The sequence below is a fragment of the Esox lucius genome, chromosome 14, assembly GCF_011004845.1.
Source record: "Esox lucius isolate fEsoLuc1 chromosome 14, fEsoLuc1.pri, whole genome shotgun sequence".
NCBI classification, from domain to species: domain Eukaryota; kingdom Metazoa; phylum Chordata; class Actinopteri; order Esociformes; family Esocidae; genus Esox; species Esox lucius.
Genome location: NC_047582.1, coordinates 5,687,620 through 5,713,890, shown reverse-complemented (window position 1 = coordinate 5,713,890; position 26,271 = coordinate 5,687,620). Strand labels below are relative to the sequence as shown.

Sequence of the window (26,271 nt, the reverse complement as noted above, 5' to 3'; positions counted from 1 at the left end):
AAATCCTAATTGGGCTGGAATATTCTTGGCATTGAGACATAAATGACCTGGCTTAAATGGTTTCCAACTTCTTTTTATTAAATTAATGTTTCTAACCTTTTGTTAAATGTTATGTTTCATTTCTGTTGTCAGCAAGACTGCTGGAAAATATAGTGTTTAAAGAAGTGGGCACATTGATGTAACATTCAATGTTTTGTGGGATCTGACCTACTGTTCTGAAGAAGTCAAATGTTTGTGTAGAAGTATGGAATGTCATTGGACATTTAGAAAAATGCATATAAAACAATCTATTGCAGCTTTTCACAATTTATTTGTGATGTTTTGGAAAGTGGGCTAAGTAGAGAATGAGCTAATTATGGGGAAATGGCACTAGAAACAGTGCTTGCAGCTTTAATTAGGAGTTCAGAAGTGGAACTTTTGAAACCCTTTTTAATTTGTTCAGGTTCATTATGTTCTTGATGCATTTTGGTCCTTTTTGCTAATTCCTGCAAACTAAAATGATCCCAAAAGGTCCAAAGTCACATGATCGTAAAGGCCCAAGGGCTAACACCTCTCATGCAATGTCATGCCAATCGGCCTCATGGTGGTGCTGTAAGAAGCCTCTAAAGTGGCCAACTTTGGAAGCTTATCATACTCACTCTGTGTTACCTATAATCTTGTAAATCTGTGCATAAGTTCCACTGCTCACATTGAAAATGTTTGCCATTTTGCCCCATTGGCTTTGGTATGACTGAATTTGTGACAGCTACTGTGACAGCTACTCCTATAGTACCAAAAGACCAATATATACTGGAATTGATATCTAGAATTCAAAATGCAACATTTGGTGCATCAATTTGGAAATGTGGTGCACCTGTTCTGCCGAATGCAAACAATTTCACAATAAAGCCATTATTGGCTGAAAGCTGAACCCTTCCTGATGTCCACCAAATCCAAATTTGGTTTTATTGGTGGATCTATAGTCCTCGTTTTTGCCATAGTGTACGCATGTGCTTCGCCAGGCTATAGAATGGATTGCAACTTTGAAGGGAGCATTAGCTTTCTCTTCCTTTCCTAGTTGATCAGAGCACGATGATTGCTACCAGGATGTTTAGAATGTTCAATACCTGGTCAGTTGAATGTGATTTGGAAATTCACCTACAAGTGGATGTGCTGAATATTTTGAGATAGTAGAATAGTGGTTAGTTTTTATGTAGTTGTAGTTAGCTCTCTGGCTTGACATAGATAGTTATTTTATTTGTGAGTACTTGGAATGTTGAGTAGATAATCAAATGTATCTTGCCAACTCACATGTGAAACCGTTTTTAAACTAACCTGTGTTTTATGCACTTCCGGTTGTACCGCTGGTTGTGCAATGAAAAGCATTGCACCAGTTGAAAAAATGGAACACATACGGTACAAACACATATGAGTTGAGTCCCGCATAGCAAACATACTTCATTGACAGTTATTCCACCACAGAATTCCAACGCAATGCATTATATTTAAGTATTTTGTGGCATGACACTGGTTGCAGGTTAAATTATTTGTATTTTATATTTATTTCTCTCCCTCCTTCATGAATCTCTATCTCTTCCCCCCTCAGGTGAGTACTGACTTTATAAAGAGTGGGAAGTTCACTCTGGAGAGGATGGGCGTGGTTTACGAGGCCAAGGCCCACCTTAAGTCACCCTTTGACCCCTCCAACAACCGTGTGAAAGGCATCTACCCCAACGAGCAACACAACTTTTGCCAAGCCAGCGTGTAATGTATATAGAGGTGGGATTGGGATTGAATGATCTATATTACATGTAGCTAAATGTCCCTAATCTCCCCCAGCCAATACCACTATTGAAGTCAGGCCTGGGTTCAAACACTGTACGTTTGTTCTTAGTCGTTGGGGTTTGCGTTTTTTTCTAGTCTTTGCGATTCAGTTGCAACAGGCCTACCCAATCAAACTGAATAAGAAATGTCAAATAAGAATTGTATTTTGTGTACCCAGGTCTATGTGCAGGCTTCATGTTTACTGTCTGTCTGGCTCTTAGCTTGAGAATAGTAGCTATTAGGTCAATATTAAAGGCGTAGGCGTGGATTTTCTCCATGAAAATAACTTTAAAAGATTGTCTGATTTTAGGTGTCCACGTGTACTTTGAAGGAAGTCACCCTGAAGTTTGTGCAATTGCTAACTACCTGTAGCACAATAAGTATTTGGGAACAGCTAGAATATATGTATTGGCTCGTGAAATGTCCTCCAACTTCCTACATACGGGGCGCAGAGATGTGAAATTGGTATCAACACTTATCTAGCTCTGGGCAAGTAGGTAAAGGGATTTTGTGCCAAAATGCCAAACTATCCCTTTTATGGGATATAACTACATGAACATCTCATGTCTTGTCACACCTGACCATCATATTGTTCTGACAGGAGACAAGGCTTCAAGCTTGGGAACTCATTGTCTGTAAGTCACCTCTGTGATTAAAGTTAAATGATTAACAAAGATGTATAATGATCCCTGTCATGTTTATTTTGGGTTGGAGAGATTTTTGTAAAAATATTTGATTTAATTATTTAAACTGAAAATTTAAATTAATTAATTTGTTGTACAGCTATATACATTTTGTTTTGGTCATGTCTCTGGTGCTGCTGTGGCATGATATATCCTGTCTTCAATCTAGCCATTCCTGTGTTGGAATTAGTGTTTGTACACTATGCTAATGTCAGAACAGATACCCAATATACTCAGTCAACAGCAATGAATAAAAGATAATTACTGTGAAAAAACAGAACAGATTAACTTTGTGGCTGTAAATTCATCAATACATTTCATTGATTCTTTTACATTTATAATCCATAAACACCCCTGGCAAAGACTACATTTGATTTGTATTAGATGCATTGTCTTCTGTGATTTGTAAAATGAACATACTTGTAAATAATACAATCAATGTTTCAGATGAAGACTTCCCGCTTGTCAATTATAAACTATGTTGTCATCCATCCTCTTCCAACTTCAGTGTGATCTAAGCTTTTCATCTACATGGCCTGGGCAAACATCCTTGATCCAGATTAAGTCCAATCCTGCTCTCATTGAAAAAAAAATGTTGAACAGTGTCGCACCCAAATTCTAAATGACACGTGGCGTCTCCTGACATACATTTAACAATCCAACAACACCTCAGTAACATATAACAACAATGGACTACTGTTTTATTGGGTAAATGTTATAATGGAAATAATGACTGGCAACTGTAGTGCTTCCTGGGTTGCATTGATGTCACTGGAGCGACAGGTTGCGAAGGCCCAATCAGATTGGTTTGTTGTGGAGTATGTCAGCCGAGGGAGATGACGCTGCTATGAACCCGGGGGTAGGGTCTCTCCCAGGGAGGGTCAGAGCACAGTGGGTTCACTGTTCTGTGTAGGCAGTTTACCCCCCTCACACGGGTATCGGGGTCTCTGGAGCTGTGATGTCACTACTGGAAGCTCCTGCTTCTCCCAGTCACCCTAGTGAAGACAGGATCCCAGTCATGCAAGGTAAATGAATGACGATGTGTGTAAACCCACGGCTGTGTCGCCTCCAGCTCCACTAATACACTAAAACCTGACAAATAGGTCGTGTTTTCTTGGCTGGTCCTAACGAGGGAAACTGCAGTTTTAGGGGTTGGGTTTAGGGTTTTCGGGCCCCCCCCGGACCCCCCCAATACAGTGAAACTGCAAATTTTAGAGTGACCTTTTATTGTGGCCAGCCTAAGGCACACCTGTGCAATAATCAGGCTGTCTAATCAACATCTTGATATGCCACACCTGTGAGGTGGCTGGATTAACTCTGCAAAGGAGAAGTGCTCACTAACACAGATTTAGACAGATTTGTGAACAATATTTGAGAGAAATCGGCCTTTTGTGTACATAGAGAAAGTCTTAGGTCTTTGAGTTAAGCTCTTGATAAATGGGGGCAAAAACAAAAGTGTTGCATTTATATAATTATTGTAATTTGGTTCAGTGTATCTCTGCATGACGCCAGAGAAGCATCATAAATAATGGGGAAACCGGACACCACAATTAAGTTTGTCTCTCGTCAATATATTTTAGATAGCGAGTAGAAAAGACAAGGGAAAACATGCAGAAAACATCTGCCCTGCCATTAGTAGTCGTCGGACTCTGTCACTGCCCGCTCGCTGGAAATTAGCATGAAGTTGAACATATCTCAACTGTCACTGTCACTGGGAGATTTTGTCTCCAAGAGTCGCTGTCGCCGTGATTCGCTGGCTCTCATTGGAAATGAATGAGAGTGCCTCTTTTTAGCTCTACCAAGCGGACAGTGCGCACGCACCTTAAATCCCAGAACATAGCTATGGATAACCTCAAAATGGATGACCTCAAAGCTATGGAATACCTTGGACTCTAGTGCGATGTCTTAAAACATACATTTCAGAAATTATTATGAAGTTAAAGTTAAAAATTGGTTTGCATTTTTAGAAACAAATTAGTTTAGAAATGAAGTTGTGCAAGCCACTTATTAGATTATGGCAATTCCGCTTATGTATTGAAACTTCTGGATTCAGTTTATCATGAAGCTCTGTGCTTTATTACTGGTGCAAACATTTTGATCTTTGTCTTCTATACATTTTGATTGGCTGGGTCTCCCTGACTTCTAGAAAGGACAGACAATGGCTGATGTTTGAATATCGGGCTGCCTTGCAGAAACTTCCTATCGCCACAAAAATGAATTGGAAAAAACAACAGTTATCAGACACACTCACACTCTGATTTTAGTAAAATTGCTTTTCCCTACAAACTCATACAGTGCCTTTCAGAGTAAACACTAGAAACATTGGTGCCTATGTTCGTTCAAACGTGGGTTCAGTCTTTCTCTGCCCCAGCTGAAATCAGCCAGACACGCAAAACACACACAGTTGGTCAGACCCAGACCAGTGAAGAATGATTCACAACTGGAAACGAAGGGGAAGAAAGGGTTCTGCTGGAGATGTTAAAAAAACAAATAACATAGTGCAATCTATAGTATGTATATCCCCTGTGTGATTTACTGGTGGCGTTGTGCACTGCCATGAATTTATCAGTTGCTTATACACGCTCAGTTCAGAGAGCATGTATGAACAGCATGTATCCATGCGTGTGCGTGTGCAGTACTCACAGGGAAAAGCCTAGCTGAGGACTGGTTACAAGCCATGGAGATGGGAGCTGTGCTGTAGAGGGAGTCAAGCACCTCCCCGCTGAAGGAGTCCCAGGAAAGGGAGGAGAACTGGTCTGTCACACTGGTCTGACCACAGCTACACGCATCGCCACCCTGGAACCTGTGAAGGGGAGCAAGTACGGGGGGGGGGTGTCGGCGGAATGACAGGGCAGTGACGACGTAGCTCCCTCATCAGCAGAGCTTTGTTGTAAACATGTCATTAGCAAATTCAGGAGGACCAGGTTAATATGAGTCTTATTATGGATCAGCTTGACATTCATTGTAAGTGTTTGTGCTTGTTTTAAATAGGCCATGTAATGGTCTGACGTGTTAGTGGATTGAATCTGAGGAACAAGAGAGCTGTTTGACGTGGAGGAGATTAATTGTTCAAGGCAGGTTGTTTCTCTAATGGTAGCTGAGTTAGCAAAACTGAAATGAAGATGCTGTGTGTGTGTTTGGTTTAAGGTGTCAGCTACAGTAGCTCTTCTCAATAAAGAAGATGCGTGTTACCGGCAAATTAAACTGTCCTGTGCATGTGTAACCTGTTAATGAAGTGCCTGTCTGTCTGTCTGCCTGCAGGTGCCTTCATCAATATTACCTATTGATAAAGTTGAAATATTTCTGCAGGTATCCCGGGTCCACGTTGCTCTTGCAGAGCTCTAGTTGAGTGCGGGGGTAATAGTGGATATAGTTTACGCACATCTCCTCCATGATCCCAAAACCTCCCTGCAGAGAGAAAGATGGGAGAGAGAGAGAGAAGAGTGGGAGATAGGAGAGCGAAGGCATAGAGTGTGACAGAAGTGAGGAGGAAGGAAAATGTTTAAAGGTACTCTCTTATTTTACCCATACTTATTACCCTTGCTCAGGTGTGTGTGTGGCAGTTTGTGCACGCAACAACAGATAGTAGCACACTGCAGCTGTCCAATGGCCTCAACATCACAGAAGTTTCCCCATCATCCTGCCCAGAGCCTGTTGCCCTCTGTGCTGGACCCCAGATTAGAGTGGGCAGCGGAGCCTCTCAGACCCCCGTGGTTGGACGATGTACCAACATTAAACCAAGAAACTGGTTTGCAAGTAGATACAGCATGTTTGTGTGATGTGTATACATGTTTGTTTTTGCACTCTTCAAACATACGTGTATTGTCAGATATATTGGGTGACTGCATGCATGGCTGCTCCTGCTGTTTAAACTCACCACTGTAGGCTGGCTTCTGTCCTCAGTGTTGTATGTACACTTTGTCAGGAGGACGTCACCCTGCGAGGGAGACACATTTTTCAGCAATATCTATACTTGTGGGGACTCAACGATATTCCCATTCAAGAATTATATTTTTGGACTGGCGAAAGGTAAAAAGAAATTGTGAGGATTTCTGCATGCAAAAAATGTATTACCACTCAAAACCTCTAAACGAAACCTTGAAACCCTAAATGTAAATGTAACCTATGTTCTTAAACCTAACGTTAACTTGTTAACCCAAACAAACCCAAATATATACCCTATAAACCTAACCTTAACTATAATACTAACCTTAACCTTTGGGTCCTTTTGATGTATGAGGACAGGCGAAATGACTGGGCAACAGTGACTGGGCACCAACAGTAACTCACAAGAGACAGTTGTGACAGTAGAGAGCAACTAACATACTTACAGGCAGCACCGTCACCATCCTCCTCAGCATTCGAATTATCTGGAGGAGAAAACAACAGACGCGTCCATTACAATCCCTGTCAAAACACGCTGAATCACAAAGGGATGTCTCGCTTTCATGTCATTCAAAGTGCTCTCATCTAGTTACGAGATATGAGCTGAATACAGGGGAGAGTGGTGATTCAAATGCCAAGACACGCTCCCACTTGGTGCCAGTCATGTTTTAAGATGTCTCGAGACAGCCCCGGGGAGCGCGAGAGCCCATCTCATTTCAATTGTTTTTAGTACTTCCCTCACCAACAACGATGTAGGTATTGCTTGTTGTGGGGGTCTGGGTCAATGGATCCCAGGATTTTCACTATTTTCTAGGGGGGTCACATTATTCTACACCCCTGCTCACAGATGCCAGACAGATAGTTAGCCCTTTTTGACACCCTACTTTACCGGACCAGCTAGAGACAGAGACACAGCCGTGTGCAAGCATTCCAATTATGAAATATTATGTGTGTCTGAAGTGCTGTGCGTGCATTTATTTGTGTGTGTGTTTTAGATCTAACTATATTCATGGGGACCAAATGTCTCAATGAGTATAGTAAAACCAGAAATAATTTGACTCATGGGGACCTTTTCCGGTAATTTCAGCATATGAACCCTAACCCACATGCGTCACCTGGTAGTGTGTGCTGAAATGCTTGTCCTCCTGAACCACCTCCACCTCTCTTCCAGCCCTCACCAGGACTGTCCTAACCCCTCGCCCAGCCAGGTGAGTGTGGAGCTGGGATGCGAAGATGTTGATCCCCCCTGGAGGTAAGGCCTGGATAGAAGACATTAGAAGGAAATGTACAGTTCTATTTCAGTAAATAGGATATCTAGTATCATTAAGAGATTTAAAGACAATAGACACAAGGGATCCTAGTGTACAGGGGATATAAAGTCTACACACCCCTGTGAACATGCCAGGTTTTTGTGATGTAAAAGAATGAGAATCATGTCAGAACTTTTTCCACTTTTAATGTGACCTATAATGTGAACAATTCATTTGAAAAACAAACAAACAAAAACAAAACACAGGTGCATTCCCATTTTGTCTCATTCTTTTACATCACAAGAACCTGGCATTTTAAGGGGTGTGTAGACTTTTTATATCCACTGTATATGCATCTGAAAATTACAATGCATTACAAACAACATTGATTTAATATACCTTTTTAGGGGGGGTTACAGACAGGCTGTTATTGAAAGCTCTGGGGTTTTTCCTGCCCACATGATCTGACCATGAAAACACATCTAGCAAGCTTAGTCTCTGATGAATATTGGATATTATCCAAAGAGATAATTATATATAGGGAGTGTGATATATGGCCAATACAGTATATCATGGGTAATTGTTGTTCTTAGGTACAAAGCACCCCATGCCTGCATGCAGCACTTATATATGGTATTGTACCATAAACCCCCAAGATACCTCATTATTATAATAAAATAATGTGATGTTAGACAGTCTCATTCCACAGCTTTCAGCCGGTTTGTTATAGCAATTAAGCAACACAGGTGCATTCCCTTGTTACATATTGCTTAATTATAAACCGGTTACGAACTCAATTAACAGTAAAAAGTGTTCTTTGTCATTTCAGTGGTATCTGCTATACCAGAGCTTTCAGCCAAACAGTAACTGGGACCCCAACTACCCGGTTTATAATTATAACTTTTAATCTCCAGTCAAACCAATCATGTTTAGAACTGTGGCTACTAACAGTTTGGGTACACTTGGAGGTGCAGTATCCTGTGAGCTGGAAGCTCTGCTCTCTGGGCGGTATGGCCATCACCGGAGTGTAGACCAGCCCCAGCTCCATGATGCCAGCGTCATAACGCCTCAGAGTGGGCGTGTAGTACAGACGCACACCTGAGTTGTCCTTACGACCTGCAAGGCCACAGGTACACGTCAGAAAGGGGAGTCTGGGAGAAGTCGTGATGGAGGAAAGGGGGAAAGGGGAGGTAAAGGGAGAGTTAGGGAGAAGGGGGGGGGGCTGGTTGAGTAGGGGAGCCTGTTAGATGAGGTCATGCATTGCTAGGAGGCGTGAAGGGTTTTGGAGGTATGGCACCGTGGGAGTACGGATGGGGTAAAAGATGAAGGATGGGTTTGGGAAGAAAGGGTGGGGGAGTAGACGATGGAAACTGAAGAGGGGTGAGATCAAGTAGGATGTGGAATAGAATGCATAATACAGACATAAAAGGCCTAGTTTGGGGCAGACTATTTTACTACAGACTCATGAGGGCCAAATTATGACACATTTTCCTTTTTTCATTCCCTCTCTTTAATCGGGTGGGGTTTACTTTTTCTATTTCCACTGTTCTAAGCATGACCACGTAGACCAATTTCCACAAGTGTATTGAGTCGTGAGGGACAAAGTATGCAGTTTCCTTATCAAACTATAATCAGCAGTACTAACAGAGTTTAGGGCCAGTAGTTGACTTAACAGTGGAATAGTGTATAACTTTTGACTGAATGGGTCGCATACTGTTTAACTAATGACTTAGGGCTGGAATACTGCACAACTGATGACTTATGGGTGGAATACTATATAACTGATGACTAAGGGGTGGAATACTATATAACTGATGACTAAGGGGTGGAATACTATATAACTGATGACTAAGGGGTAGAATACTATATAACTGATGACTAAGGGGTAGAATACTATATAACTGATGACTAAGGGGTAGAATACTATATAACTGATGACTAAGGGGTGGAATACTATATAACTGATGACAAAGGGGTGGAATACTATATAACTGATGACTAAGGGGTAGAATACTATATAACAGATGACTAAGGGGTGGAATACTATATAACTGATGACTAAGGGGTGGAATACTATATAACTGATGACTAAGGGGTAGAATACTATATAACTGATGACTAAGGGGTGGAATACTATATAACTGATGACAAAGGGGTAGAATACTATATAACTGATGACTAAGGGGTAGAATACTATATAACTGATGACTAAGGGGTGGAATACTATATAACTGATGACTAAGGGGTAGAATACTATATAACTGATGACTAAGGGGTAGAATACTATATAACTGATGACTAAGGGGTAGAATACTATATAACTGATGACTAAGGGGTAGAATACTATATAACTGATGACAAAGGGGTAGAATACTATATAACTGATGACTAAGGGGTAGAATACTATATAACTGATGACAAAGGGGTAGAATACTATATAACTGATGACTAAGGGGTAGAATACTATATAACTGATGACTAAGGGGTAGAATACTATATAACTGATGACTAAGGGGTAGAATACTATATAACTGATGACTAAGGGGTAGAATACTATATAACTGATGACAAAGGGGTAGAATACTATATAACTGATGATGTACAGGTGGAATAGTCTTTAACTGTGTGATGTGTTGTACCTGAGATAAGGAGAGGGTTGTGGTAGTGAACCTCCAGACGTAAAAACCTGGAGGATCCTGGTCCACCTAGAGGCAAACCTGCATCAGAGGGGTAGTAGAAGGACTACGCACGCACACACAGACACACAGACACACACACACAGACACGCACACAGACACACAGACACGCACACAGACACACATGCATGCACACACGCACAAACAGACACAGACACACACAGACACACACACACAGACACACAGACACACAGACACAGACACACACACACAGACACACACACAGACACACAGACACACAGACACGCACACAGACACACATGCATGCACACAGACACACATGCATGCACACAGACACACATGCATGCACACACGCACAAACAGACACAGACACACACAGACACACACACACAGACACACAGACACAGACACAGACACACACACACAGACACGCACACAGATACACAGACACGCACACAGACACACATGCATGCACACACGCACAAACAGACACAGACACGCACACACAGACACGCACGCACAGACACACACAGACACAGACGCCCGTACGCACGCACAGACACACACACAGACAGTTGCATTATTTTATCACTGGACATGTGACTCAGCCAAAGGATAAATAAATAGCTACAGCCAATGCAGAAAGAAAATGGCTTGTCCTATTGATCCAGAGATGCAAAACCGCTTCCGATGTTTGTCTACATATGGTGTAGCAGGTTGCTATTTTTCATTATAAATCTTGCTCTGTGGACAAGGCAGAAATTGTGATTAGTTTCCTCAACGGTGAACAGGGAGCTTGCATTTCAAACAGGTTGGTGCTCTGCCAGGACATTTGGCCCAAGTTAGTGCTTTCCCAGAACATTTGACCCAGGCTAATGCTCTGCCAGGACTTTTGACCTTTACATTTCAGTCATTTAGCTGACATGCTTATCCAGAGCAACTTACAGTAGTAAGTGCATACACATCCTCCTTGGTCCCTGATGGGAATCAAACCCAACCTCTGGCATTGCAAGCACTATGGTCCACAAACTGAGCTACGTGGGACCCAACAGCTGGACCTGAGACAGGACCTTTGACATAGGTTATCACTTGTCCTTATTCTATATATTAATGCTTTCCCTAACCTTATCCTCAACCGTTATCTTAATTTTTTTTTAGTTCTATTCAAATCCAGTTATTTTCCGTCCCCTTGCCTGGCAGCATCTGTAACATTATTTTACATAACCACTCGTTCTTCTCTTCCACAAACACCCATCTGTCTCTATCTTCCCCCTCTTTCTCTTTTCTTCCTACCTCTTCCTTAGCCTGTTTTCTAGTTCCTTTTCTCTTAGATGTGTGGGGGAACAGAACATGCTCTGAAACTGAAAAGGCCTGCGTGTTTCCCAGCTAATCTAATCTCTCCAGCTCTGTTTCTTTTCTTGGCACCCAGCTGAGCACGGGGTTTGTGTTTTTGTTTCCCTGTCTGGAAATCCAATGGAAGGGCTCGATGGCTTTGGCGCTGTGACACCAGTATTCTGGTGCCGGAGTGATCCTTATCCACCAGGACGCCACTTCCACTGCCTCGCACATCCTTGCTCTTAATCGTCAACTTCCTGAACATGTGCACATGTACGCAAGCACGCTGTCTCTCTCACACAGACACAAGCACGCTGTCTCTCTCACACAGCCACAAGCACGCTGTCTCTCTCACACAGACACAAGCACGCTGTCTCTCTCACACAGACACAAGCACGCTGTCTCTCTCACACAGCCACAAGCACGCTGTCTCTCTCACACAGACACAAGCACGCTGTCTCTCTCACACAGACACAAGCACGCTGTCTCTCTCACACAGCCACAAGTGCGCTGTCTCTCTCACACAGCCACAAGCACGCTGTCTCTCTCACACAGCCACAAGCGCGCTGTCTCTCTCACACAGCCACAAGCACGCTGTCTCTCTCACACAGCCACAAGCACGCTGTCTCTCTCACACAGCCACAAGCGCGCTGTCTCTCTCACACAGCCACAAGCGCGCTGTCTCTCTCACACAGCCACAAGCACGCTGTCTCTCTCACACAGACACAAGCACGCTGTCTCTCTCACACAGCCACAAGCGCGCTGTCTCTCTCACACAGCCACAAGCGCGCTGTCTCTCTCACACAGACACAAGCACGCTGTCTCTCTCACACAACCACAAGCACGCTGTCTCTCTCACACAGCCACAAGCACGCTGTCTCTCTCACACAGCCACAAGCACGCTGTCTCTCTCACACAGCCACAAGCACGCTGTCTCTCTCACACAGCCACAAGCGCGCTCTCTCTCACACAGCCACAAGCGCGCTGTCTCTCTCACACAGACACAAGCGCGCTGTCTCTCTCACACAGACACAAGCACGCTGTCTCTCTCACACAGCCACAAGCACGCTGTCTCTCTCACACAGCCACAAGCGCGCTGTCTCTCTCACACAGACACAAGCACGCTGTCTCTCTCACACAGCCACAAGCACGCTGTCTCTCTCACACAGACACAAGCGCGCTGTCTCTCTCACACAGACACAAGCACGCTGTCTCTCTCACACAGATACAAGCACGCTGTCTCTCTCACACAGCCACAAGCACCGGTGCACACATCTGACATACAAACACAACACGCACACACACACACACAAACACAACACACACACACACACACACACAACACACACACACACACACAACACACACACACACGTACAACCAGTGTTCATCAGTGTCTCCAGAGAATGCTAGTCTTTCTGCTCATCAAAACATGTTTCTACTCTTGGGATTGCCCAAGATACTCAGGCCTGTCCCAGGTGGCATCCTCCAGGGCTTTCACACCTCTCAGTTTCTGTTCCACCCGGATTCCTAGTCTCTCATAGGAAATGACACATTCTTTCAGCTGATCTTGACAAACCCCAAGGTTGGTTGACCATCTGAAGTATTGAGCAGGAGGATTTTACTGTGTCAGCCAATTATAGCCTCTAACTACCTTAGTGCTGAAACCATTTAGCTGAATCAGACTATGTAATCACGTCCATACGCTGTTATTAGGAGTATTTATTGGGAAGTGGAACGCTTCTGACCTTTATGTATGATATACCTGGGATCAAATAATGTTTATCTTTCAAATACTGTGAACATTTCATTAGATCTGGAGTGACGTATGGTTGATAATTACTTTTTAATATTAATTATAATGTAATTAAGGCTTGGACAAGCAAATTTAAAGTGCTTGAAAGTGAATTCTCTTTAAACCTAGGGACCGTGTGCGTGCATGCGTGCGTTTGTGTGTCTGAGTGAGATAGACTCCTTGAAGTTACCTCAGCTCCCATGGCCCAGGCCGCCAGGACGTGGCGACAGTAGTTGAGGCTCGCCGGCTTCATCTTGGAGTCACATGGTCCACTGTACTGAGGCACTACGGCCATCTCAGGAGAACACTCAAACACCTCCATGTGATGAACAATGGCCTCGTTACCAGGAGTCACCACCGACTCATACTGCAGGAGGACGAGGAGGAGGGCGTAGAAGGGAGGAAGGAGACAAGGAGGAGAATGCACTGATAATGACTCGCGTGTATGCAACTACTTCCTCAGGCCATTTTCAATTCAACCCCTATCAAAAATACAGGGGGAACATTGCACGAAGTCAGGGATGAGACACTGCCATATTGATCATACTTATTCAATTTTCTCAGATCTATTAACATGCCTACGGGCCGGAGGGGATACAGGTTGATGTAGGAATGGGCTTGACTCATCCATCCACACAAACAGAATCACAAGAGCAATCATTCTAATTCCACGGTCCCATCGTTGTAACAGAATAGCTTCAGAGATTTACCCACCATCACTATATGGTTTTTGGGTACGTTGGCTGGTAGTTGGTAGATGTGGCACCAGTATGTGGTCTCCTGGGTGGGGATGATGACATTGGGGGCCAGGACATCCAGAGTTTGGACATCTGGGGGCAGGGAAGGGGAAGGGGAGTCGGGGCGCAGCAAGAGGGCTCTCTGCACCCCCGTCTCGATCTGGGAAAGGTTGAGCTGCTCGAGCGAACGGATTGGCCGGTCTAACACTCCGTAGATCAGGTGGACTGTGCCCTCCTGCCAATCACAAAGCTTGAAGGTTAGTCTCTACACGATGCTCTCCTTAAGCCTTTTCAGACACTCGTTCTATCTCTCTCCTTTTCTCTCTTTCTCTGTCTCTCTCTTCCTGTCTTCCCCATCTCTTTTCTTCACTCGCCCTTTCCCATCTGTCAACTAATCTTGCTGCAACCCGTCCTCTTGGTCTCTGCTAAATCATCTCCCGTTTCGTCTCCTGATTCTGCCTCTTCGACTCTTCTCCCTCTTCAAATTCTATGACTCTCACTGTCCCCCTTCCTCTTGGCTGGGACGACCTTACCCTTGTGCTCCGTGGTGAAGTGACTCACTGCAAGATCACAGAAAAGGGCTTTAGGCAACGTAACTTCCAGATGACCAATCATATTTCCATTTCCTACTCGCCATGTTCCTCTTCTGCTGTTAGGCCGCATTCTGTCACTCTAATTGTCAAATGTCTGCCCCCAACCATGGCTACTCTTCTCCACTTTCTGCTTCCGCCATGATTCTCCAGCTCTTTCCCCTCCTTCCTGCCTCACCAGAGACCATTTTGTTAACCTTCTTTCATTCTTTACTTCCCTCGTCAACTCATCCCTGTGACCCCCTAGACTTCCAGGAGGCAAGTCTTCCCCAGTCCTTTACAACTCTCTCGTTATCTCAGAACAACCTACTCCAGTCGGTGTTGAGGCAGCTTACTCAACTGAGACTGTCCAAACAGAGCAGCTTTTCCCCTGGGGGAAGGCCTCCCTGCTCCAAGGTGTCCCGGTTCAGAAACCGAGCATGACCCTGGACATCACCCTGTCATTTTGTGCCAATATCAAAGCGGTAACTCGCTCCTGCAGGTTTATTCTCCACAACATCTGTAGAATACAACCTGTCCTGACACAGGTAGCCGAGCAGGTTCTAATACAAATCCAATTGTATTTGGCACAAACTAACTGTGAAGTGTTTACCTATGGACCCTGTTTTCTACAATGCAGAGATTAAAAGTGACAGGAATAGACAGTAACTGTGTACAAGACATTAAAGAACACAGAATATGTACACAGTGAATAACAAGTACCTGTAACAAATGACAGTCCAAGTACTTGTCATCTCCCTTCTAGACAACTGGAACTCTCTGTTGACTGGGCTACCAGTCAATGCCATCAAAACCATCCAAAGTATTCGGTATACCACTGTTTGCTTTGTCCTCAACCTTCTCCCCGTCATCTTAAATTACGCCATCAGCGATGAATAACTGCTAAAAATAATTTGCTGAGAATACTTTATTTTGGGCAAATTATACAGTTGTAATATGTCGTCCCATTTGTGATACAGTTGTAATATGTCGTCCCATTTGTGATACAGTTGTAATATGTCGTCCCATTTGTGAGACAGAGGTAATATGTCGTCCCATTTGTGAGACAGTTGTAATATGTCGTCCCATTTGTGAGACAGTTGTAATATGTCGTCCCATTTGTGATACAGTTGTAATATGTCGTCCCATTTGTGAGACAGTTTTAATATGTCGTCCCATTTGTGAGACAGTTGTAATATGTCGTCCCATTTGTGAGACAGTTGTAATATGTCGTCCCATTTGTGAGACAGTTGTAATATGTCGTCCCATTTGTGAGACAGTTGTAATATGTCGTCCCATTTGGCTGCCTAACAATAAGTGTGATAGTTGCAAGTCACTGTGGGTAAGAGTGTCTGCAAAATGACCAACATCCAGCCACTTTTTCTGTCACTGAGGCCACAGCTGCTTTTGTTCCCTTACCACCTGGCATCTACCACTTCTCTGTCTCTCTCACTTTTTGTCCTCTTTTCTCTCCCTTTATTTCTCTGTCTTGCCTCTATGATGTAGTCTCGTGGGTCACAGGTGCTGAAGGGCCTTTTAAACAGCAGAGAGAACCCCTCAGGTGTCTGCCGGGCTTCAATCAGCTGGTAGTCCTGCTGGCTGTCCAGACTTACACGGCCTTCATTGTCACTCCATGCGTCCTGAAAGCACACACACACACAGAGAGAGACATTCACACACAATTGTGGGCATCTGCTTATATTTGTGTATGTGAAACAGCCATTCATAAATCAACAGTAACTTCAATTGTGAAAGAGTTACACTGTGGAAACATCTCATAGCCAAGTATTTCCAGGAACATCTGTTAGATTATTCTGTAAACTTGGAACATTATGGGATGGGGATGCAGAATTATGATCAGTCCAGGTGAGCGTGTTCCCGGGAGGTAATGGGAACAGCTGAATCCTTCTCCTCCAATCAGGATGGCACCATGCAACACGCTCTGAAAATGTTTTTTTTCTCTTCCATGTATGATGACCACGACTGGGGCGAGATGAAAACTCCAACCCACTCAGAGAAACCAGAAAAGGACCCAGGCAAGCCTAGTTCATCCAGCCGCCATTAGAAGGGAGGATTGATGTTGTCGTTGTTGGATTCAAATCGGGATCTCATGTGACCGACTATACATGTACTGAGTCGGTACAGTGTCTCCATATTAGATCATTTTGTCACGCAATAACATCATGCCAAGTTTGAACATTTCGCTAGACACCATTAAGCATTGTGTTCAACAAACTAACGTTTCTTATTAAGTTTACTTCCACCATAAATAGCATCTATGAACTGTATGGCTTTTACCACTGGCTGTTTTAATAGCTTATTAGCCAGTAATAGGCTTACTAGTATCTACTAACTTACTACTTGGAATAGTCATAAGAATTGAGCAATTGCTAGCGAGACTGAAGATGAACTTTACACTGCCAAATTCATTTCATGGCACAAAAACATTTGTTTTTCTTTCTTTCATTCATAAATTACATAGTTCTTTTATCAATCAATATAGGTGACTGACTTTTTCGTCAGGCGAAAATAATTTTGTGTTGTGCTATTTCATTTTGTGGCACAACCACCTTTGTTTTTTTTTCATTTGTGAATTACATTGATACAATAAAAATCAATATAGGTGACAAAAACTTTTTCATCAAGTGAAAAGACGAGAGAATCATGGAAATCCCTCCAGTTTTACTGTTCCAGATGTTGTGATCCCAAAAGGCCTGCATGGATGTGTACTGTACTTCAAAATAACCGTAAATGTTTTATTTTAGGCGTACTATAATGTAATTAGTAGAGGTTGTTGCCAGCAACGTTTTTTTCGCCTGAACAAATCCAAATGCATTGTTTGTTTTGACTGCGGCGAGGCTCGAACACAGGTACCTTACATGGCAGTTCACATCTCTAACCACTATTTTATTTAACAAGGGGTAGTCATTCAGTCACTCACAGAGACATTTGCTCGTCTTGGGCGGCTCCGCATACGCGGTCTGGCAAAATGGCTAAAATACATCTGAAATAAATCTCTTCAAACTCACTCTGCAGCAGTAAATGTGCACCGGAGGCAGCTGCTTAGACTGGTGGACCCCCCTGCTTCTGGCAAATCTTTTGTATTTCAAATATACTAGATTTCTGTCTCTGTATATGTCAGTTGATATAGCATGGCACTTGGAGCGCCAGGGTTGTGGATTTATATTCCCACAGGGTAGAAAAATTTATGCACTCACTACTTTTGCTCTGGAAATGAGTGCTAAATTCCATAAATGTTAATGTATTTTTTACCATATGGGAAGGAAGCCAAACATTTAGTAAAAGCTTGAAATTAACAGGGGATTCTTCATGTGTCAGAGTTAGTTAGTCTCACTTTTAGAGCAGTTCCGCTGTACTGTTGTGACCGGAGTGGTCCCTGGCTTTTAACAGGCCTTCTTAGTTCTCACTCACCTTCTCTTCCCTCATACTTAACTCTCATATCACCCGTCCCTGTTGGATCTTCTTCCAGGGCTCTTCAACATTAGTTTGAAAAGAAAGCACTGTAAGCAGGAACTAAGCCAGCAGAGGCAGGCATGCGGCAAGGCATTAGAACCTTACAAAAAGACAGACAGATAGAAAAACAGGCTGGCAGAGAAACAGGCAGACAGAGGCAGGCTGACACAGAAACAGGCTAACAGAGTCAGGCAGATTAAAGACAGGATAGGCAGTTAGACCGACTGGCAAAAAACAGGCAGAAGCAGGTAGACAGAAAAACAGGTTGGCAGAGAAACAGGCAGAGAGGCAATAAAGTCTCTAACAGAAAGCATACAAAGCATATTTGCAGTTTGAAAAAGACTGTATAAATGTAGCCCTCCAATTAGAATTTGGTTTAAATTATTTGACTGTGTCATATCTCCAATTCTTTTATATGGCAGTGAAATATGTGCACCCCCTATGTTATTTAAATTGTAAATATATGCACAAAAGCCCTACAGAAATATTATACATGGCATTTTGTAAAACATATTCTTGTTGATCACATGAATGCCTCTAACCTAGTTTGTAGGGCAGAACTTGGGAGTGTGTTGAATTCCCCAAACATACTGTGATCCGGAATATTATTGTCACAAGACATGTTTAAATGAACACAGCAACCCAGATAGTGACCCTTTACAGTAGTTGGCCCTGAAGAGATTAAAAACAGCACAATGCGTTGTAAGCAGCGCTTGATATTAACTTTTTTGCTCACCTCCCACTGTGGCTAGTGGTTTTCCAAAATTACTGGCCACTCAGCATTTTCAATAGCCGCCATTTTGTTGTTGGGGAATTACGTTTTATTTGATAAAATTTGATTATGGTGTGCTACATCTTAGTTCACTGGTTCTGTCACTATTAGGCAAAGGTGGTACCCCACTCTACCGGACACCCCTCTGTGAAATACTTTATATAATGTGGCTAAAACCTTGAAAAAGACAACTATTATAGTGTTAAATCTGCCCTGTTGTCCATGTCCACTTGTGCAGCTAATGCACGCTACAATGTCCTCCCTAATATCAACCAAAATATGCAAGCAATATACAGTGGGGAGAACAAGTATTTGATACACTGCCAATTTTATTACACTGCCGATTAATTATAAAGCTGATGGGTGATTTTCATATTTATTTTTAAATAACATGTTAATAGTTCTAGGTTATGTTAAGAATATATACAGTGGGGTGAAGAAGTACATTCTATGATTTTTAAGTAATTAATTTGCATTTTAAAGTATTTGATCACCTACCAACCAGTAAGAATTCCGGCTCTCACAGACATGTTAGTTTCTCTTTAAGAAGCCCTCCTGTTCTCCACTCATTACCTGTATTAACTGCACCTGTTTGAACTCATTACCTGTATAAAAGACACCTGTCCACACACTCAATCAAACAGACTCCAACCTTTCCATAATGGCCAAGACCAGAGAGCTGTGTAAGGACATCAGGGATAAAATTGTAGACCTGCACAAGGCTGGGATGGGCTACAGGACAATAGGCAAGCCGCTTGGTGAGAAGGCAACAAATGTTGCCGCAATTATTCGAAAATGGAAGAAGTTCAAGATGACGGTCAATCTCCCTCGGTCTGGGGCTCCATGCAAGGTCTCACCTTGTGGGGCATCAATGATCATGAGGAAGGTGAGGGATCAGCCCAGAACTACACAGCAGGACGTGGTCAATGACCTGAAGAGAGCTGGGACCACAGTCTCAAAGAAAACTATTAGTAACACATTACGCCGTCATGGATTAAAATCCTGCAGCGCACGTAAGATCCCCCTGCTCAAGCCAGCGCATGTCCAAGCCCGTCTGAAGTTTGCCAATGACTATCTGGATGATCCAGAGGAGGAATGGGAGAAGGTCATGTGGTCTGATGAGACAAAATTACAGCTTTTTGGTCTAAACTCCACTCGCCGTGTTTGGAGGAAGAAGAAAGATGAGTACAACCCCAAGAACACCATCCCTAACATGAAGCATGGAGGTGGAAACTTCATTCTTTGGGGAAGCTTTTCTGCAAAGGGGAAAGAACAACTGCACCGTATTGAGGGGAGGATGGATGGGGCCATGTATCGTGAGATCTTGGTCAACAACCTCCTTCCCTCAGTAAGAGCATTGAAGATGGGCTGGGTCGTGGCTGGGTCTTCCAGCATGACAATGACCCGAAACACACAGCCAGGGCAACTAAGGAGTGGCTCCGTAAGAAGCATCTCAAGGTCCTGGAGTGGCCTTGCCAGTCTCCAGACCTGAACCCAATAGAAAATCTTTGGAGGGAGCTGAAAGTCCATATTGCCAAGCGACAGGAGAAGGTCTGGAGAAGGTCTGTATGGAGGAGTGGGCCAAAATCCCTGCTGCAGTGTGTGCAAACCTGGTCAAGAACTACAGGAAATGTATGATCTCTGTAATTGCAAACAAAGGTTTCTGTACCAAATATTAAGTTCTGCTTTTCTGATGTATGAAATACTTATGTCATGCAATAAAATGCAAATTAATTACTTCAAAATCATACAATGACTTCTCCATGCTTTGTAAGTGGGAAAACCTGCTAAATCGGCAGTGTATCAAGTGTTATGCTATGTTCTTGTTAATATTGACTTGTAATAAAAAACGAAACAGAGCTGTATATATTATAGCCTTGTCAAGTAATTTTTTCTCCATCCTTGCCTTGACGACACGTCGTTTATCTTGCTCGACTTCCATCAGCTGTACTAGGCTCTACTGCTGTCGCTTGTCCAGGGTCTTCACATTCATATGTTTATATTTTTAGTAACTTTGTTAGATCAGTACATAATCTATTAGTACTGATGAGTGAAAATGTCTGGCTACCAATTAGCAAACTGGGATGTTAATTATATATTTTGTACTCTATATATTGCATATATAGCCTGTGGTTTTTGGTGATTAGTACATACCTTAGGCTGATGGTCTTTTCACCAGTCATCTTCGTCTATCTCGCGATCTATCTTTAAAAACAAATCTGTAATTTTAGGCTACTATAAGTCACCTTAAAACAAATTACATTTAGTTTGAGGTTATTAAGTTTTAATTGAATATTTTGACATGCTTGAGTGTAAAAGAAAACTGGGATCCCAGTGTTTTCCCGACATTACTCATCTCTTTGATGTCTGGACCGGTGTGGTTCTGTATGCAAGGTTGCCAGATTTCATTGACCGTATACTGTATTCTGCCAAAGACTCAGGAAAAAATCGACCCGCACAAGCCCATTAAAAATACCCCAATTTATTTGGAAACTCACCCCACCTGGCAACACTCTATGGGAAAAGTTTCCTCCTACGGTCTTTTTAGGTGCGATGTTTCGTTTTCTATATGAGCGCAAAATCATGTTTTATCATGCCAACACATAGAGGCGGTGCGAGATTTTGGGAAGGCTGTTGCCTTTGAGCTTTGAAAGCTGGGAAAACCCTGTGTATAGATATATAGAATGCCACCCGCCAAAGTGGCTAGTAAGAGTGACTGCGTTACATGCCACAGCCGAATTTGTCAGGTGGGCGGGTGCCAATGTCAAGCCCTGGTTGTAAGTATCAAATAATTAGATGAAAAATGAAGATATTAAAAATGCACATACACAGAGACTATAGCCTGGCAATAGAGACAGGACACTACAACAAAAACATGGAGAATATATCTGGCAGGATTGTGTCCTGGTCAGTCATTATAAAAGATATTCAATAGCCCTCTAAATCTCTGACATGTTGATCATTTGTTTTCTTTTTTGTGTACAATTTTCATTTCAATCATTCATCTTTTTAATAATGTATTAATACTGATGACTGAAAATGTCTGGCTACCAATTAGCAACCATGCATTTGTGCCAATAAAGCACCAACTGACATCCATTGACAGAGGGGCAGGCTGACAAAGACAGACAGGCAGACCACGGACGACTCCTGACGGACAGTGAGAATGAAAAGGGTTGTACAGAATTATGTATGTGTGGTGCCTTGTGGTGGATTTGCATTGACCACCAGATGCCAAGTACAGTGCCACACAGACCGTGAGAGAGTTGGAGGAGAGAGGTGGAAAGATAACGAGAGGGAGGAAGAGTGTCTCGGCTGGGATGATGCACTGTTTTGACTTTTCTGCTCACAAAATACTTTTTAAAATAGGAGGGAGGGGAGAGGGATACAGAAAGGGGAAGAGAGGGAGTGGAGAGGGATACAGAAAGGGGAAGAGAGGGAGTGGAGAGGGATACAGAAAGGGGAAGAGAGGGAGTGGAGAGGGATACAGAAAGGGGAAGAGAGGGAGGGGAGAGGGATACAGAAAAGGGAAGAGAGGGAGGGGAGAATGTAATGAAGGTGGTGAGAAGGGAGCGAGGGCAAAGAGCAACTGAGGCAGTCAGGTTGAGAAAAAGAGCCCAGCCAGCCAGACAAAACTGTAACTGCAGAGAGGATGAATTTGGTTGAAGTTGGTTGAAGGGGGGATGAAGTGTGGGGTAAAAGAAGGGATGAAGGAAAGGATGAAGTGTGGAGTAAAAGAAGGGATGAAGTGTGGAGTGAAGGGAGGGATGAAGTGTGGAGTGAAGGGAGGGATGAAGTGTGGAGTGAAGGGAGGGATGAAGTGTGGAGTGAAGGGAGGGATGAAGTGTGGAGTGAAGGGAGGGATGAACTGTGGAGTGAAGGGAGGGATGAAGTGTGGAGTGAAGGGAGGGATGAAGTGTGGAGTGAAGGGAGGGATGAAGTGTGGAGTGAAGGGAGGGATGAACTGTGGAGTGAAGGGAGGGATGAACTGTGGAGTGAAGGGAGGGATGAAGTGTGGAGTGAAGGGAGGGATGATGTGTGGAGTGAAGGGAGGGCGTTGGGTGAGCTTGCTCTTTATCAGGCTTCCATCATGGACATCGTGCTCATATTAAACCCGGCTCCTCGGACAGATAGAAGGTTTGGGAAAAGAGCGTCCCCCCGCCCCCACAGGCAGAGATATTGCAATAAAAACACTCCAACGGAAAGTGAGAGACGCGATTTTGAGAGCAATGCAACATTTAGCTGATATGAAATGTTTATACTGTGGAAGGCATATAATCCCCTATTGTGGTAAATTGTTGATGAGACAACATGAATTGCTAGCTTTTGGATGTTCACGTGTTTTTTCTAGGTTGTTTCCCAACCGAGGGGAGCGGACATCATTTGGATCACTGACACTTCATATGGGGAGATTGAGATAAAACGTTTAAAAATCATGTTAAAACCACAAATAAATGTGATCCATTCGGCTTGAAACACTGTATATGCCAGAGGAGGGCACGACCCTGATGACTTCATACAATCTTCTAAAGTTGAGGAGTCAAATAAATGTAACTTTGTTTAGGGATTCAAATATCAATTGATCAAATCAAAGTAAAATATTTATAATTATATTGAAGTTTCAAATAACTTATTATAACATAAAATTTCGGTATCAAAATAAAGTTTTTTGTTAGTAGTAATATAAATAGTAAAGTTAGTAATAGTAGTAAGGGACCCTGGGTAATGAAGTCTGGGAAGAAATTATCTGAGTATCTGTAGTAACGTGTTATAAAATGATATTCTTAAATGTGAAAAATGTAATCTTCATGTTTGAAATGCCACAAATTCAATACCCTTATTTATTCACCAGTTTAGGTAAAACTAAAGTTGAAACATTTTGTGGTGCTTTACCATCAACAGAACAGCCTCCTCCATAAAGCAACACAACGGGTACCAGCAACAGTCAGGCAGATTGGCGTTTTCCTTATTTTAGATTATTCTGAGTGCAGCTGTGCCTTGAGGGCAGATGCAAATGGCATTGGTTAAATATAGGCAAGCAATCCCAGTTGGTTTGGGATGGGTATTGTGCTTCCTTTCATCCAGCTAATCAGCTGTTGTTCTGCCCTTGAGAGAGAGCTGTAGACTGAACAGGATTGAGAAAGTAAAACCTATAGCCCTTACCTCATCTAGCCCATGCAGGAATCAAACCCAGAACCTTTTCAAACAGTAAGCTAACCTAACATAATAGGAAGATAACTGATAATAAGCAACTTGCTCTTTTATATGAGCAGAACACATTCATATTGACAGCAACAGAGCAGGTACCAGCTTCAACAGGCTCTTCTTCACCCTAATGTATGTCTGTTTCCCAAATGGTACCGTAATCCCTGCGCAACACATGACCAGAATCCTGTTCAAACGTAGTGTACCATAGGAAGTAGGACGCAGCCACCCAGGACTAGTCTCTTCTCACCCCAAAGTAGGACTGATGCCCGTCATCCCAGAGTACTGCCAGGTCTGCGTTGGTGAGCTCCCCGCGGTCGGACATGCCCAGGACCAGACCGTGTTTCATCTCACTGCATCGCACTTCCAGGTACAGCTCCTGGAGAGCGTAGGAGACGTTCCAGGACAGCTGGAGGTGTCCGCGTGGATCGAGAGGCATGTGGTATGGAAGCGACAGGGGGCTGGATGGTGGGCTGGACGGTGAGCCTCCCCTGGCAGGGCTGACGGGATCAACCTTGTAGGAGGCTACCAGGATCACCACCAGGGTGGCTAATACGGTCAGGTACATCAGAGTCACGTCCTGCAGCCTCAGGTCCTTGTTTAGGATGCGCATACCTCCGTTTGGACGTTTAGCTGGCCACTAGGAAATTGACTCAGTCAACAGTTTTGATTATCGTTTGCCTGTATTCAAAACACTTCCTCTTCTTTGCCAGCAACCGTACCTTTTATACTGGAACAACGCTGTCTTCTCTCACCTCATCAACAGGTGCTAGGAGGTGTCTGACCCTAAGGTTGCTAAGCCTGTTTGGGGAGTTATCCACTTCTTTCACAGTATCCTGCCATCTCTGTTCTGTATATTAGTGTCTTTTTCCCCCGATTTACCAAACACCAGGCTTCTGCACTTTTGTTTTCTTCTTCTGTGCTGGTCTTTCTCTTTCTGTGCCTCGTCTCAACCCTCTCTAGTCTTTAAAAGGCCCTCCCATGTGACCACTAACTCTTTATCTGGCCTAATGATGTTATGTTTGTTGACCAAAATTCAATTGTTTTTCTTTAAGCCCTCGGGTCAAGCACGATTCTCGACATCTGCCAGTCCCTAATTGATTCTAATAGACCATGGACATTATCAATGGCAATGCAGTCGGACTAAATGAGTTTTATTGCCTATTTAATCTCCCCTGGTTTTGGCCTTTTGGGTCGACAGCAGACGTTTGATGCTGAACCTCTGACCTGCTATGTTTGATGATTTGAAGACATACTGTATATAGGCAATTGGAGAGGCAACTTGCCTGACGACTCAAACTGAAATGTTCTGCTTCTCCATCATTCGCTGCAGTCTTAGAATATGTTATTGAAGTTGTTTGCGGTTATAACTAAATGTGGTTATGGTTATTAGGGATTGGATTTTTTTCTTTCTAACTTCTACCCCCGAACATCCACCTGCACATCCAACCATCAAAATAGTCAGAACACCGAGAGAGATCAGAGCCCAGGTGATGCTTGGCCAGTATGCCTCAGCCTGCAGATGAAGCCACCAACACAGTCAAGGCTCAAACCATGGTGGACAGCAAGAGTGGCTGAGACCCCTGTGTCACCTGGTAGCCCCGGGCCAAACCTTACATTAAAGCCTTGACTGTGCAGCTATCCGACTGTCTGCCAAGTCAAATACAGGTTTTTTTGGTAGTATTATAATTTGTTGTGACAGGAAATTAAGCCTCTATTTCTGCATGCCAGACGTGAGAAGTTGACATGTTGCTGTTGTAGTCTTCAGAGCAAACATAAATTGCAACATATACCAGGGCATGTCACTGTCTAATCAACAACCAACAGCTCTGACAGAAAAAGTCTGTTCTAATGGAAACAGGTCATTACTGTGTACACTTATCACTTAAACCCCCTCTCAAAATGGACCCCAACCATTCACACCCATCCCTCCAGGGTTGAACAAACAACAATAAGAACGCTGTCAATTTTGTTCCTCTCCAATTGTCTCAATCATGAAACATGGACACCTTTCTGTTTACTGAAAAGGTTAGCTCAGCCCCTGTGGCCATATGGGTTTGAAAAAGGTAGGCAGGATAAGAATTGATCTGATGCTGGTTTTGGCCA

General features: G+C 43.3%; 2 protein-coding genes across 3 annotated transcripts in view; one reads left to right on the top strand and one right to left on the bottom strand.

Moving 5' to 3' along the window:
- Positions 1 to 2,770, top strand: part of sardh (sarcosine dehydrogenase) — a 69,814-nt gene extending 67,044 nt beyond the window's left edge. For both annotated transcript variants that reach the window (XM_010877356.4, XM_010877357.5), the window contains exon 22: positions 1,586 to 2,770. In XM_010877356.4, coding sequence (XP_010875658.2) covers positions 1,586 to 1,747 — 162 coding nt within the window. In that variant the 3' untranslated portion in view covers positions 1,748 to 2,770. The remainder of the gene's footprint in view (positions 1 to 1,585) is intronic.
- An 89-nt stretch (positions 2,771 to 2,859) lies between these two features.
- Positions 2,860 to 25,092, bottom strand: dbh (dopamine beta-hydroxylase (dopamine beta-monooxygenase)). Its single transcript, XM_010877354.5, has 12 exons — positions 24,416 to 25,092; positions 16,208 to 16,354; positions 14,123 to 14,380; positions 13,599 to 13,775; positions 10,261 to 10,363; positions 8,571 to 8,737; positions 7,487 to 7,630; positions 6,818 to 6,856; positions 6,364 to 6,423; positions 5,767 to 5,894; positions 5,130 to 5,289; positions 2,860 to 3,481 (listed from the first exon to the last, which is right to left on the bottom strand). The coding sequence occupies exons 1-12, from the start codon at positions 24,776 to 24,778 to the stop codon at positions 3,368 to 3,370; spliced, it is 1,860 nt and encodes a 619-aa protein (XP_010875656.3). The 5' UTR covers positions 24,779 to 25,092; the 3' UTR covers positions 2,860 to 3,367.
- Positions 25,093 to 26,271: the final 1,179 nt, after the last annotated feature.

What these genes read in the sequence shown, in the direction of transcription:
- dbh (XM_010877354.5), bottom strand. Translation starts at nt 24,778, where the DNA reads ATGCGCATCCTAAACAAGGACCTGAGGCTGCAGGACGTGACTCTGATG. An exon ending in CACGAGACTACATCATAGAG is followed by an intron (nt 14,381 to 16,207) that starts GCAAGACAGAGA and finishes TGTGATTGGCAG; the next exon opens with GAGGGCACAGTCCACCTGAT. An exon ending in ACAGAAGCCAGCCTACAGTG is followed by an intron (nt 5,895 to 6,363) that starts GTGAGTTTAAAC and finishes TTCTCTCTGCAG; the next exon opens with GGAGGTTTTGGGATCATGGA.